The sequence below is a fragment of the Lathyrus oleraceus genome, chromosome 1 (assembly GCF_024323335.1).
Source record: "Lathyrus oleraceus cultivar Zhongwan6 chromosome 1, CAAS_Psat_ZW6_1.0, whole genome shotgun sequence".
Lineage (NCBI taxonomy): Eukaryota > Viridiplantae > Streptophyta > Magnoliopsida > Fabales > Fabaceae > Lathyrus > Lathyrus oleraceus.
Genome location: NC_066579.1, coordinates 447068360 through 447083799, shown reverse-complemented (window position 1 = coordinate 447083799; position 15440 = coordinate 447068360). Strand labels below are relative to the sequence as shown.

Here is a 15440-nt window from a genome sequence, read left to right as displayed (position 1 = left end):
ATCTTAATATGTTTGTCAAGTTACATCTGTTTTTAAACGTAATTATTAACATAAATTTTTATAATTTTTTTTGACTAATGCCTGCAAACTCACTCACCCTGTCATATTTTTTTTAAGGATATACTAAAGTTTTAAACTCTTAACCTTAACGATTTCCTCGGAGTTGTTTCTTTTGCAAGTTTTTACGGATGAACCCTTCAATACTTCTAATCAAATGTTTTGAGAAGTTACCTTATTCTTCCTTTTATTAGATACACAAGTTATGAAAAAAAAAATACAATTACTAGTAATAGTAAGATTGGTGCATTCCATTCCACTTTGATAATTTAAACGTTTCAAGTAAAAATTACTCTTATTTTCCCCTTATTAGATAGATACGCACGTTATGAAATAAATAAACAGTTACTAGTAATAGTAACACGATGCATTGCATGTGGCCTTTGAAATAATAAAACAAGAATCACCTAGTTCACACTCCATCCATGTGCGATGCTTCATATTCCTCTGCTGTCTTTCTTTCTTTCTCTCACATGTTCTTCCACTACCACCACTGCACATGACTCAACTTAACCTCAAAACAACAACCACTAACCTTCTTCCTCAACGTTAATCACTGTCAACCTTTTTCTTTCTCAATCCTCTTCCCATGGATTCCAACACCATTCTTGATTACGCTCTGTTTCAACTTACCCCAACCAGAACCAGGTTTGTCTCACTCTCATCGCACACCCCATTTTCTTATTTCGTCTTATTTTGTTGTTCCTTTCTTAAAACTCTGTGCTTTTTGTAAAATCACTTATTGGGTTGTGGTTATATTTTTGCAGATTTGAACTTATAGTGTTTTGTGGAGGTGTTCGTGAGAAAATAGCTTCTGGGTTGTTTGAGCCTTTTGTTTCTCATCTTAAGTTTGTTAAAGATGAGATCTTGAAAGGGGGTTACTCGATTAGGCTTCTGCCTCCTACCAATACTGCTTTCTGGTTCTCCAAATCCACCTTTGAGAGGTGATTGATTCAGAGTTCGTGTGTTAATATTGGCAATCTTTAATTCTTTGATTTCAATTGAATTTGAAGAACCCTTGAATCAATTATTTTTAAGTTGTTTTATGGATTTACTGTTTTATGCAAGAGATGTGTTTTTGGATCATATTATTTGTGAAGCTGATTTTCTTTTTTTGACAGATTTGTGCGGTTTGTTAGCACACCTGCGGTTTTGGAGAGGTTTGTTAGCCTTGAAAAAGAAATCCAGCAGATTGAAAGTCAATTTCAAGCGAATGCGTTATCGATGTCGGTAACAATCCCTGAAGAAGGTATGGTTAAGAGTTGCAACTTAATTCATGTTTTGTTGATGTTACTGTAAGAAATGATTAGGTTTAGGTGGTAGAGGCAACTTTTTAAAAACTCATTTTGGTTATTAACCAAAGAAGCTATCAAGGTTTTAAATAACGGTAGCGGTCGCTTTGCAGTCGCGTAAAGACTTTCGCGATTTCAGTCCGTACAAGTGTTGCGACACTGATTGCGGTCACTGAGGTGTGAATTAACTACAATTTATTCTTTATCATAAAACAGTGAATAACGGTATCGGTATCGACACCTTTCAATACGGGTTTGTCGTGGCCGTTTTTTTAAACCTTGGAAGCTATATTATGTAAAAGAATGTTTAAGTGAAGTTAGTTTTGTACTAAAACTCTATTGTGTATCAGGAAACTTACCACAAACCAATGGCAACACAAGGAGGTTAAGTGATTCTACGAAGGTAATTTTTCTATCTTAAAATATGTCGGAATTACCGAAAGATCTCTATTGATTCTTTTGTTAATTCATGTTTTGTGTTTGCATCAGTTGAACGATGTACTCGAAGGGGTTGACATTAAAGAAGAGGAAAACTCAAAGTAACTTTCTACCTTTTGAGTAGTTTTTGTTGATGAAATCTAGTGTCTATTTGTTTGGTTAGTTCATTAGAAACCTTTTCTAACACATTTATTTGTTTGTAATCATAAGGATTTCGCTGCAACGTGTTTTGGACTCTCGAATAGCACTACTCCGAAAAGAGCAAGCAATGGCGTATACACGAAGTCTTGTTGCTGGTTTTGATATCGACAACATCGATGATCTTGTATATTTTGCAAATGCATTTGGAGCATCGCGTTTAAGGTATGTGTTAGAAATATGCAACTTACAAGTTCTTACTTTGATACTTACGTCGATGCTATCTAATCAGAAAATTATGTGTTTTTGTGTTAAATTTGTCTGATTCTTACGGTTATATTCTTCTTGCCGATTGACAAACAATTCTCATTTTTCTTCGAAAACGAGTTCGAAGTTATCTTGACAACTGATCCTACTTTGTAGATTGTGAAATTTCTCTAGTCTAAGGAGATTGAAGGATCAACCAACTTTTGATGTTAGTTCTCTCATTCCTTGCCAATATAAGGATAATTGAGAACATATTTGTTCGAATTTCTATGAAATACGACTTTTCTTACAGCGAGAAACGACTTCGTTCAAAACTTGCATCTGATATTTATTGATTGGTGGCACTTGCCTCATTTAGACGAAACCTTTAGTCGAGTTTTGTGACTAAATTCTAAGTCTCGATTTTCAATGTTTGTAGGGAAGCTTGCAATAATTTTAAGGAATTGTGGAAGAAAAAGCATGCCGACGATCTTTGGATTCAAGAAGTAGCTGCAATGCAGTCAAACTTACCGCCAGGACTTTCGTTTTCTGGATCATCAGGAATTATACTTGCGAATGACGTAACCGTTCATGATCAGAATAACAAGAATAATAGCTCTACAGATAGTATTCTTTCGAGCGACGAAAATGCATTTCTTGAAACATCAAATAAAAAAGAAGGTATTCTTCTATTCTCAAAAATGAATTTGAGCATACGATGGTTATTTAATCTCGATGAATGTTTTGCGCAGATGTGAACTTGCCACACATGGCGAATGTTCATATGCCGATGCATATGCCGTGGCCTTACAATGTACCGCCCTATATGTATAATCTTCAAAATCCCGGTCAGCAAATGCCGTCATACCAAGGATATCCTCCTTACCTTCAAAATAATATGCATTGGCCATCGAACATGGGAGTGAACCAAAAACCGTCAGCGACTAAAAGAGAGAAGTCTCGTTATAAGAAAGGATCGGAAGAATATGAAGAACCGGAAACAGATTCCAGTGATCCTGATTCTGGGAGTGAATCTGATTCGGATAAACAGAAAGACTCGAATAATTCGTTGAAGGATGATAAGAGGAAAAAGCACAGAAGAAAATCGTCCGGAACGGTTGTGATACGTAATATCAACTACATTACTCCGAAAAGGAGAAATGGAAACGAGAGTGGAGGTTCTGATGATTCTTCTTTAGAAGACGATGTTGTCTTCGACGAAGAAACCATCAAACAGAAGGTTGGTGTTGCACTTGAATCATTGCAGAAGGTTCATAAAGGTGAAAAACGTGGTAGTCGAAAAAAGTCATCGGCTAAACACAATGTAACTAAATCGAGTGATGATGCGGAGGAAGATGCATCTGAAGGTGGGAACAAAAATGAGAACTGGAATGCCTTTCAGAGCCTTTTGAAGATAGATTCCGATACCGAAGTTGACGGATCAGAACAGAAGCAATCAATCGATGTCCAGGATGAACATTTTGTGTTGAGCAACTCTGAAGGAAGAATGTCGTCTGCTGCTAGTTCTGCTCCAAACATGGATTTCAATGAAGTTCCGAAGAATCGTGAAGTTGCGAATGACTCCTTCATTGTGACTCAGAGAGACGGAGGAAATGGAGGCGAGTCGAAGAAGGGCGGATATGTAGAAAATTTCGGCCCAATTACAAAGATCAAAGAAAATATCGGTGAAGATATATTGTTATCACACATATCAAGAGAACCGAGAAATGAAATTGGCGATCCATTAAATACTTTTGCTGCCGATTCGTCATTACAAACCAAGGGAAGAGGATCGGATGATTGGTTTATAGTTGATAACAATTTGGAAAGTACGAGAGGCCGTGATCCCTCAGTTATTCCAATAGTGTTCGATTCTTCCCACGCTGAAAAAAGAAGTGAAAAAAATATCATCGATGATTCTTTCATGATACACGGTGATCAGTTGGTAGATAACAATCTTTCTGATTCGCAATGGAAGACGGATATGAGCATGGTCGAAAATCTAACATCTTCCAACAAAGTAGAAAGTGAGACAAAAGAAAAGAACACACTTTCAAAGATAGAGGAGCCAAATGATCTCTGTGTAGTTCTACGGCGCGATTCAGGATTGGATTCTGTCGAGGCCTCACGAACCATGGACTACGAAATTGACTTTTCTTACTCAGAACCTGATAGAAGAACTTCTATCGATGATTCGAGTGTTAACGTGAATAACAACAATCTTCCAAGTAGTCCCAAGAAAACCAACGCGATTAAAACCAAAGTCTCGCGATTACCTGCCAAGGGAAAGCCCGAGATAATTCCTAGAAGCAGAAAACCTTCTGTCCCAAGTAGGCCTATAGTTCAAAAGAGCCAAAGAGAAAAGGTATTGTGAATTTTCGACTTTTATATTTTCTCATAACATTCATTAATCTATCTTTTGATTAATGATTAATTATCGTGATTTGGTAAACAGGAAGATGAAATTAGGAAGAAGTTGGAAGAAAAGGCGAGTGAACGACAGAGGAGAATTGCCGAAAGAACTGCATCTTCTGGTGTTGGTCGAGGCGTGCCCGGGAAAACCGATAAGAACAAGACTGAAGCTGTTAAAGAAACAAAGAGAATCAGTTCTGTTAAGGTCAGGGGAGTTTAGAAAAATCTGAATGCATATCTTATAAAGTATATAGGTGATTAAGTGTATTTAAATGATTGATGATTGTGATTAAATTAAAATTGAAATTATTTGTTTTGTTTTGTATAAATAAACAAACTCTTAAGGTCATTGGAAATTTTCAGACCTTTATAGTTACTCAAAATTGAGATTTCTTTTGAATTTTGATTCATGGTTGTGTATTTAGTATTCTTTATTCTCTGTAATGTATGAAACATTTGTATGTGCAAACAACAATGAAAATTTGGCTTTTTGTTTTGATTCTATTTTTAGTTTTACTAAAAATAGTAACTAAGATTGGTCAAATAATTGTTTTTTAAGCTAAGCACGAAAGCGCACGAGATCTTAAGTAGGACCGATCATTATAAAAAAATTGGTAAAATTTGGGTAAGATCTGACCTAAGGAAAAAAAAGGATAATTTCTTACAAAGATCTTGTTTCAAAAACCTCAGTCTTGACCACGTCGATGACGAAAATGATATTTCTCTGTTCGCAGCACTGTCAAACATCTTATACAATTAAAATCTTATGATTCAATACTCAATCTTGAATACATTGTTAGAACATGATTTCGACTCTTGCGTATTAATCAATGTATAAATACTTATATTTATTGCTGAATACCTTATTCTGAATTTGAAATTTTAGATATGTGAATTTCTTAGGGTTATTGTCACTTTGTGTAATTTAATAAAATATGAAAATTAAGATTGTGAAAATTATAAATAAAAAATAAAATTTAAATTAGTAATAATAGGGGACTAAAATTGGTTTTTTTTTTGATAAAGTAGAAAAAGTACTTACAAGTTGAGAATAAGTTAGAACTGTTTATGGCGAAAATTGTTACTATAAATCAATCATTCACGAAAAAAAACAGCAACTTAATGCATTTAACAAACTATAACCAAAATGACAAGTAATTTGTTAAATGTTAGAAAACAACCCTACCTTAAATGACAAGATTAAGTGTATATTTAGAAAAAAACAATAGAGACGTAAAAACAATTTCTAGCAACGGCAAAAGTAATTAAAAGCAGTTAAATATTCTCTTAAATATTTTTATATCTCTGAAGCATATAACAAAAAAAAGGTTTAAAAAACAACCCTACCTTATACCAGTAATAAGTTAATTTTTTTTTATAATTAATGTAACCTCTTTATATGGAGAATAAATACATCAAAAAAATCATTTAAAAAGAACACATAAATTATAATTTCTAGCAATTCTAATTAATCTCTTGCTTTTGGTTGAATTTGTACAATTAATTGAATTAGCATTGCAGAACACAACTTGTCATGTCAAATACAGCTCCAGAAAATCCACAAACATGAGTGGAAAGGTGACTTTACAATCCTTAATTTAATAAAAAAAATAAATGTCTTGTATTTCTATTGTCAACCTTAGTTGAATGTTTCTTTATAAAATATTTTATAGACATTTCTAATTCATCAAAACTTGTACGCGTTTTGTGATGTTTCTGGTTTGCACATCATGTTTGTTTATTTTATTTCAGAGTTTCCTTGCAAGATAAGCAATTAAGATGTCTTCTCCTAGATTATGTGGTTTGAAGCCATTACTCTTTCGTCGAAAATCAACCGTTAACGAGGTGATTAATCGAGGTTTATCGTTCTTTTGTTATTATAACTTTCAATTTCATGAAATTTTCAAAGGATAGCAACGCAACTTATTGTCTGTTTCTCTCGTTGTTGATTACGTATATGCAGTCAATGAGAAGTTCAATCTCACCAAAGAAGTCTCCAAAGTCTAACAATGATGATTTTAAGTGCGAGTCAGTGGAATTATCATTTATAGGTATGGACCAATTGATATTAATGATGGAAGTTCATAAGAAAATCTTTGTCTTCAGAGACATCATGGATCTTGTTCCTTTGCAAACTTCCGCTTCCTTACGTCAGGTACGGACAACACTCGACGCATATTCATGTTGAAATAAACAAACACTACATTCTTGATTCTTTTGTAACATTATTTTTTCGTCTATGAAAGATGGTTATTACAACCTTAGAAGATCTTCAACGACTTTATCCATTGATCATACCGATCAAGAAAGTTGCAAATATTAACGATAAGTCAACCGATCAGGGTCTTGCTTACTTCTGCGAGGCGTTAAAGGCTCTTGGAGAATCATGGTTGATAAACAATTTCAAGGACACGAACAATAGCGAGTTACCGATACCATCGTGCAAGGATAACACCAATATGAAGGAATTAGGTATTGATTGTTTTCTTGTGAAAGAATTAATAATCAACTACGGAATATGAATTTGAAACTATTTCAATTTTTTTTCAGGTGTTACTATGTTGGCTACACTTGATTGTTTGATTAAGATTGCGAGTGAGAGATTTGATGTCATGGAAGAAGATTCGCCGAAGAAAGTTTTCAAATCGTCGAATATTTCAGATATAAGCCCTTCTTCTCCTCTCACGCCAACATCGGTTCTACCGGAACCTATTGAATACACTGCAAAATCGGTTTCTTGTAATGCAAGGCTTTGGTCTCTGAGAATTCAAGCGGTTGAAAAGCTGAATCCGATCGATTTTCAGCGATTATCTTACCATATGTCACCGCAAATCATTGAAACGCTTGATAATAAGATCGAGAAAGAAGCCATTATAGATGAGGAAAAGGATCAAAAAGTTGAAAATTATGAAAAGGATAATACAATAAAGGATCATGTTTTTGACTTGGACAAAACATTTCCTTTGCCGCTGCCGCCGCCACTTCCACCATCAACAGCTGGATTGCAACAAAGTGAAGTGAAGGTTATGATTCCGCCGCCTCCTCCTCCTCCTCCACTTCCACCATCAACAGCTCCATTGCAACAAAATGAAGTGGAAGTTAAGATTCCGCCACCACTGTCTCTAGGCTTAGGCTCAGTTAAACCTGGATCAGCTCCAGCTCCTCCACCATTGCACGGAAACGGAAGTGCTGTACGGCCTCCACCGCCATCACAGCCACTACCTCCTCCACTTCCACCATCAACAACACCTCAATTGCAACAAAGTGAAGTGGCAGTTAAGATGCCACCACCTCTGCTGGCGCCATCAATTCCAGCACCTCCCCCGCCTTTGTCCATGAAACCTGGATCTCATCCAGCTCCTCCACCACCGATGCCGCATGGAAACGGAGGTGCTGCACCACCGCCGCCGCCATTTGGAGCAGGGAGAATCTTAAAGCCTAGAGCAACTACAAAACTGAAAAGATCAACACAATTAGGAAACCTGTATAGAATTCTCAAAGGAAAAGTAGAAGGGTCTAGCCTCAAAGGAAAATCATCTGGTGGGAAAAACACTGCAATTGGAGCAAAAAGCAATGGAGGAAAACAAGGAATGGCTGATGCTCTAGCAGAGATGACAAAAAGGTATACTCATAATAGTTAAAAAGTGAAGTTTATGTACACCTCAAAAAAAAGTTGTATCTGTGTCCGTGTCAGTGTTTAGAGATCAACACCGATACAACACCGATATAATTATGTTTATGTTATTCATTTTTTTAAAATTATTATCAATGTCAATGTGTCAGGATCAGTATCATGTCTGTGTATCCGTCTTTGTTCTGTGTTTGTGCTTCACGCATCTCTATGATTATTGATTTTCTTGGTTTGTTTCTTTCCTCACATTTTTACTAGATCATCTTACTTTCAACAAATAGAAGAAGATGTTCAAAAGTACACAAAACAAATCATAGAATTAAGATCTACACTTACAAATTTCAAGACAAGCGAAATGACAGAATTGATCAAGTTCCACAAAGATGTCGAATCCGTTCTTGAGAATCTAACCGATGAATCTCAAGTAAGTTTTAAGTTTTAAACCTTCACGTCCCTTAGAATTACACTACCATCTAATGCATTTATCATACTAGTATTAGTATTGTGAACCATGCAACGCATGGGATCGAGCGATTCGTCAAAAACGTCTACGTTAGTCATGATTTGCTATAATCTCTTCATGTATAGGTGTTATCGAGGTTTGAAGGTTTCCCGTCGAAGAAGCTTGAAGCCATAAGAATGGCAGCAGCACTTTACAAGAAAATGGATTCAATACTTAAGGAGCTTCAAAATGTGAATATCGTTTCGCCAGTGACTCAGGTTCTTGACAAAGTCGAACGATACTTCAACAAGGTAACCCGAAAATCCCTTAATATCAACATGCTATAAGCTATTTCCTTTGTTTGCATTGATTCATTCAATCATTGCTAACCAAACATGATCAAACAAACAGATCAAAACTGAATTAGACGCTTTGGAGCGAACGAAAGACGAAGAATCGAAGAAGTTTAAGAGTCACAACATCGAGTTCGACTTCTACATCCTTGTAAAAATCAAAGAAGCAATAGTTGATGTTTCCTCCAATTGCATGGAGTTAGCACTAAAGGTTAGAAAAATATCATCATTCATACACACAAACAAATAATAATATAAACAGAATTATCGACGAATGCGAGAAGGTTATTTAGTTTAATATTGATTTGAATTCGACGCAGGAAAGGCGCGATAAGAATGCCGAACCGAATTCAAATGGTGTTAGTGATAAAAAAAGAAAAGAATATGGTAAGTTGCTTTGGAGGGCTTTTCAATTTGCATTTCGAGTTTATACATTTGCTGGTGGACATGATGATCGAGCTGATAAGCTTACAAGAGAATTGGCTGAGGAAATTGAGAGTGATCCCAATCAAATCAAACATAGTCATGCATGAATCATGATCTTCTACAAAGAGTATTGCTAGTAGAAAAATAAAATGGTTATGTAATATATATGTATGTGCATGTGTGGTTTAGAATATTGACATGTGCTTAGATTCCTAAGTTGGTTTTAGTTTTGGTTTTTATTTTTAAAAAATTCTTCCATTTTTGTAGCTTTTTTCAAGCTAATTAGATGAACTATTGAAAATTGAAGACTAAGCTTAGTAAAAATGTGTGTTGAATGATGATATTTATAGGAAAATTGAAAGCGTGCAATATTTTGATCAGATAACTTTATATGCCAAAATTATGGTTTTGCTGTATTATTGTTTTTCAGTATTATGTGTAAACAATTGTAATTCAGAAAAAAACATATTCACCCCGATTTTTAACAAAATCGAGGGAATAACTTAACGTGAAACCTAAAGAAATCTTTGCCGTTCATTTAATGATTATCAACGCTCAAGACTCTATCATTAGTGATTCGCGTGAAACCTAATTTTTTATTTATTATAAAGGCCTTCTAATATCTATAATTGATAAAGAAACCTCATAAAACGCTTGAAACTATCTACATCTTCTACTTTAACTTTTTCCATTAGGAGTTCTCTATGATGGATTGCAAGTGGAGAAAATTATCTGAGTTTAAGGATTGTGTTTTTGAATATTCATTTGAGAAGCAAATCATTTATTTTTATATCATTTTTTTTTCTAATCTTTTTTGATTTTATATCAGAAATAAATACTTGCAAGATGGACATTTGACTTGATCCAAATATCAAGGAGTCGAAGATCCAACATATGATCTTCATGGATAATTAATTTTTATTTTATTATTATGTGTAAATAATGTAATATTCTGGATAAATATTATAGTTTGCAAACAAATTATTTTTATTTATTTTCTATGTAAACAATGTAACGAATTTCAATTAAAAAAAAACAATCTATCTTACCCATCGGTTTGATTGTAAACCGAGATGTATGAGGTGCTAATTTTGTAAATAATAAAAATGCAGATGCTAGGGTTCGAACCCATTTGCATATTGATTTACCCCTTGATGTTTAAATAACCGAGGTGATAAGACGTTACTTTGCATGACGCCATTCGTTACCTCACTACTACAACCGAGGTAAAATGCATTTCGCGTCCAACGTTAAAAACACTTTTTGTAGTAATGATTGATTCATGTTTGGTGGAAAGAAAAATTTCAAAGTCTTTTGAAAATGATGAAAAATTGAGATTTTGTGTGCATGATTCAAATAATGTACATATCCTGACTCGAATCAGAGTGAACATAGGAAAAACAAACTTTTTCAACTTCTCTAACTTGAATCAACATTTTAACTTGACTCAAATCATACAACCTTGTGATTTGAATTACAAGTTGTACCTGATTCAAATTAGACAAATTTGAATCACCTCTGATTCATTTGATTCGAATCATACTTTGCACCTTATTGTTTTTAGTTTTAATTATATGATGGATTTAATAAGTGGAAAATAAAAAATATATTTGAGTTTTGATTCTCCGTATTATGAGAACTCACATGTTTACATGCCAGATGATTTGCACACTCCCGAATTTTTGAACACAATTGTTTCTTCTGGACTTCCAAATCACAAGTTAAGATTGAAAGTTGGAGTCCCAGTAGAAATGTTCACTAATCTTTATGATTGTGTAATGGAACAATGTAAATAATTATAAAAATGGGAAAATATATCTGTGAAGCAAAGGTGATACGTGAAGAAATATTGGTAAAAAAATTGATATCCCCAGGTTATTATTGAGTCATTATGATAAAAGAATCTCTTTTAAATTTTAACGACGTCAATTTCCATTGGTTGTTTCATTTGCGATGAATATCAATAAAAGTCAAGGACAATCACTCAAACATGTTGGAGTATATTTACCATAATCAATTTTTTCCCATGGGCAACTATATGTTGCCATGTCAAAGGTTACTTCAAGGAAAGACTTGAAAATATTGGTGACTAATAAGGAAGGTGAAGATATAAATACAACATTAAATGTAGTTTACAAAGAAGTATTTAATAGTATTCTTTAGTTAATTAATACTCTTTTTAAAAAAAAATTAGGGTTAAGTATGTTTGTTGTCCTCATAAATATCTCAAATTTCGTTTTTAGTCCCTCAAAATATTTCCTTCAAAGAATGATCCTCCAAAAAAATTTCATTCACACTTTTGGTCCCTAATACTAAAATCTTCGCTAAATTTGTTGCTAATTAATAAACCATCGCTAAAACCGTCGCCAATTTTGTCGCTAAGTTGTAAAAACCGTCACTAAGTTGCAGGAGGGAACAAAAGTGTAAATGAAAATATTTAGGAGGACCATTCTTTGAAGGAAATATTTTGAGAGACTAAAAACGAAATTTGAGATATTTAGGAAGACCACAAACATATTTAACCCAATTTTTAAATATAAATTATAGGGTTAAATATATTTTTAGTGCATATAAATATGCCAACATTCAATATTAGTCCCCCTAAAACTTTTCTTCAAATAATGTTCCTCACAATCTTTTCCGTCCCTAAAATTGGTCTCTCCCGTGAATTTCCACTAACGAAGGCCTATGTGTCATACCAAATGTGTATTTTTTTTGCTGACGTGTATATTTTTATTGCTAATTCACTGGGGTGGAATTTTTAGTGGACTTTGACAAACGTAGATCTAAACGAGACAAACATTATTTTTTTGCCACTTTTAGGCTTTACATGTGCATTTTCCACCCTACCTAGGATGTATAAATTTCCACGAGGGAAACTACATTCTTTTGTAGTCATGTACATGTGTATATATTCATCACATAAGAGTGTACGGTACATTTAATCATAAAATTAGGATATGTGATGCATTGCGTTGGGGGCAATTGGGGTATGAGGCTATTAGGGTATGTGATTTATTGTGTAGAGCTAAACAAAGTTAAATCAACAAGGGACTCAAGTTGTGATGTTGTGAAAACTCATTTGATCTTGCGCTTAATATTTTATCTTGTAGTTTGATCAATTAAAGATAAATGAAACAAGAATAAGTTTTGCAATACTAAAGTGATGAGCACACATTCAAAAGTATTTCAAAACTCTCACCCTTTAATTAAAACTTATTAAAATCAATTTAGGAAAGTATCTAATCAGTTAATAATTCTTATAAACAATTAGGAAATCAAAGCTCAACTACCTAATCGATTAGGCCTTTCTTCTAATCGATACAATTAAGAGTAATGCCTCCTAATCGATTATGTAGGCTTACTAATCAATTAAGTGACATAGTAGATCAGGGTTCCCTTTTCTGGCTTAACCTAATCAATTAGGTAGGTATTCTAATCAATTAGGAAGGTACAAAGCCCATGGATTGTTGTCTTAAATTTTTTCCTAACTAAAGGAGTACTTCCCTCACTTCTAAACACACCAATTTTCAGAATAATTATCTCTTTAATATCTCATATTCTCATTCTTTTATAAGTTTTATTCACTATTTATTGCATTAGTGTTGAGAGTGTGGAAAACTTTAGTTCAGAGTTGTGGGGTTTTACTATTGTGCTGAAATTTTTATTCAATATCACATTTCTCTTGTGATCTAGTAATATATTTGAAGGTTTCCATCTAAATCTGTAAAAACCTGTGTTTAAGGTTGTTGGGTTGAATTTATGTATAATCTCAAGTTGTTGTGTAATATTTTTGGGTTGATCCCGTGCAAAAGCTCAAGTTGTTTAAGGTTGTTGGGCTAAACCTGTGTAAAAGTTCAAGTTGTTCATGAAAGTTTTACCTCGTACCCCTACAATTAAATTTTTTGGACCAAAATACCCTCATATAAATAGGTATATTTTTCAAAAATGGAATTTTTTTGTCATTTGCGCCTGAAGACTTCCGGAAGATCATTTTTGACTTTGTAAACCGGAACACTGAGAGTAAGTCTTCCGGTTCACAAGACATATACCGGAACACTTCTTAAAAGACTTTCGATTCGCCGCAGTTTTGGGGCATTGAACCAGAACTCTTTAAGAAAGTCTTCCGGTTTGGAAGAGTATATACCGAAACTCTTTCTTAAAGACTTCCGGTTTGCATGAACTAAATCAGAACTCTTTTAAGAAGTGTTCCGATAGTCACCCTAATTTTTTTTCACAACGGAACTCTTTTAAGAAGTGTTTCGATGCGTTTTTTTTAATAAATTTTTTATATAATAATTTTGTTATAATATTTTTATTATAGTGGTTCGAAGACGAGGTGCAGATGGTAGGATTCCAGACCGCAGTTTAGACCGGGGCGCATCTTCATCTACAATAGAGCCAATTGGATATCCAGGAGGGCCGTACAATACGTCTCTTTTGGTAAAGTACGAGCATCATATTGCTCGCCATTTATGGTTTGGTGAGGTAAATAAACGGGATATATTTGAAATTGAATAATATTTAAATATTTTATATTGTGTTTTATAATATGTGTTTTAATTGTTTTTAGGAAAGAGGTCCGAAGAAAGAGTTAAATGTTGCTAGACACGGACTAAAGCTGACATCGAGGGTTCCACTAGCTCTTCCACAACAGATGGAGAGTTGGGTATCTAGGTCTGGGTTATCTTCACTTCAGAGAACTAGTTTGAATAAGATAGACATAAATATGGTATCTACATTTGTGGAAAGATGACATATAGAGACATCTTCATTTCACATGCCGTTTGGTGAAATGACCATTACTTTGGATGACGTCTCATGTCTACTTCACTTGCCCATGAGGGGTGTCTTCTGGAGTCCTCAGGATGTCACTGAAGAGGTTGCTGTTGACTACTTAGGAGTGTCACATGGTGAGGCACAATCACATGTTCGTAGCTGCAGGGGTTCTTATTATAAATTGGAGTGGTTATACGATTTATTCGTACATCATAGAGCTGCTTCTAGTTGGGCATATGCGACTATAGCATATTTGTTGATGTTGGTGGGTTCCACAATTTTTGCCGACAAGACCTTTACACTTATCGAGGCACAATATCTCCTATTGTTTACGGACTTAGATAGATGTTCAGGATATAGTTGGGGAGCAACTGCATTGGTTACCCTATACAGATACCTTGGAGATGCGTCCATGTTCAGTTGAAAGCAGCTCGATGGATATCCTACTCTCCTACAAATATATAAGTTAATTTTGTTTATTAAGTGTTGGATTCATTTTATAAAGTATGTTAACTTAATTTATTTTGTTCATTATGGTTTTATTTTGTAACAGTGCTGGATTCACGAGTACTTTCCAACTGTTGGAAAAAGAGGAGAGAATTGGAAACCAGCTGATAATTGTGGTCTTCCTCGAGCGATGAGATGATCCTATAGGCAATGAGTCCTGAAGGTGGATAATTTACGACCTATTTTGGACGAGCTGACACCTGTCAACGTCATATGGCGTCCATTTGAGGATCATAGAGGATGAATGTCAGTTTGATGAGTTATGTTTGTACATGGGGTGACACAGTTGTTCCATACTTGCCTGACATATGTTTACGTCAGTTCAGGTACAAGCAGTATGTTCCATCCCCACCTCTTGATTGTATGATGGCTACTGATATTGGTGTTGATTGGATTGATTACTGTAACACCCTTCTACCCAAACGACATATTTAAATAGATTATCAGAGTACAACATGTAGAAGAGTTTACATTTCTTACAACATAACACTTATCGCATCACAACATAAAACATATATTTATTTTATTAAAACTTCGCAGCGGACAACAACACAAATATTATAATTCATCATATAACAATTCATAATAATGTTTCAACATTATCTCAACAAAACATCTCAACATTTAGTCACCATAAACAACGTAAATAATAACCAACTATATATCGAATCCCATAACCCCGGTGTCACATGACCAGAGCATTTGACTCGACTCTGTAG

General features: G+C 34.3%; 2 protein-coding genes and 1 pseudogene across 2 annotated transcripts; all 3 read left to right on the top strand.

The window, feature by feature from the left end:
- Positions 1-256: 256 nt before the first annotated feature.
- LOC127082506 (COP1-interacting protein 7) lies at positions 257-4983 on the top strand. The gene is made up of 9 exons (XM_051022751.1): positions 257-705; positions 825-1001; positions 1179-1306; positions 1700-1752; positions 1839-1888; positions 1998-2150; positions 2611-2852; positions 2924-4536; positions 4627-4983. Exons 1-9 carry the CDS (start codon positions 647-649, stop codon positions 4801-4803), a joined length of 2652 nt encoding a protein of 883 aa, XP_050878708.1. The 5' UTR covers positions 257-646; the 3' UTR covers positions 4804-4983.
- Positions 4984-6279: 1296 nt separating this feature from the next.
- LOC127082497 (uncharacterized protein At4g04980) lies at positions 6280-9747 on the top strand. The gene is made up of 8 exons (XM_051022746.1): positions 6280-6428; positions 6547-6738; positions 6830-7055; positions 7134-8205; positions 8473-8638; positions 8803-8967; positions 9068-9220; positions 9330-9747. The coding sequence occupies exons 1-8, from the start codon at positions 6363-6365 to the stop codon at positions 9540-9542; spliced, it is 2253 nt and encodes a 750-aa protein (XP_050878703.1). The 5' UTR covers positions 6280-6362; the 3' UTR covers positions 9543-9747.
- Positions 9748-11042: 1295 nt separating this feature from the next.
- On the top strand, positions 11043-14860 carry LOC127115233 (uncharacterized; annotated as a pseudogene).
- Positions 14861-15440: the final 580 nt, after the last annotated feature.

Bases quoted from the DNA above. Each gene is read 5' to 3' on its own strand.
- LOC127082506 (XM_051022751.1), top strand. From the start codon at position 647: ATGGATTCCAACACCATTCTTGATTACGCTCTGTTTCAACTTACCCCA. The intron at 1,753-1,838 runs GTAATTTTTCTA...TGTTTGCATCAG, and splicing joins GGTTAAGTGATTCTACGAAG to TTGAACGATGTACTCGAAGG. The intron at 2,151-2,610 runs GTATGTGTTAGA...CAATGTTTGTAG, and splicing joins TTTGGAGCATCGCGTTTAAG to GGAAGCTTGCAATAATTTTA.
- LOC127082497 (XM_051022746.1), top strand. From the start codon at position 6,363: ATGTCTTCTCCTAGATTATGTGGTTTGAAGCCATTACTCTTTCGTCGA. The intron at 8,206-8,472 runs GTATACTCATAA...CATTTTTACTAG, and splicing joins CTAGCAGAGATGACAAAAAG to ATCATCTTACTTTCAACAAA. The intron at 8,968-9,067 runs GTAACCCGAAAA...TCAAACAAACAG, and splicing joins TCGAACGATACTTCAACAAG to ATCAAAACTGAATTAGACGC.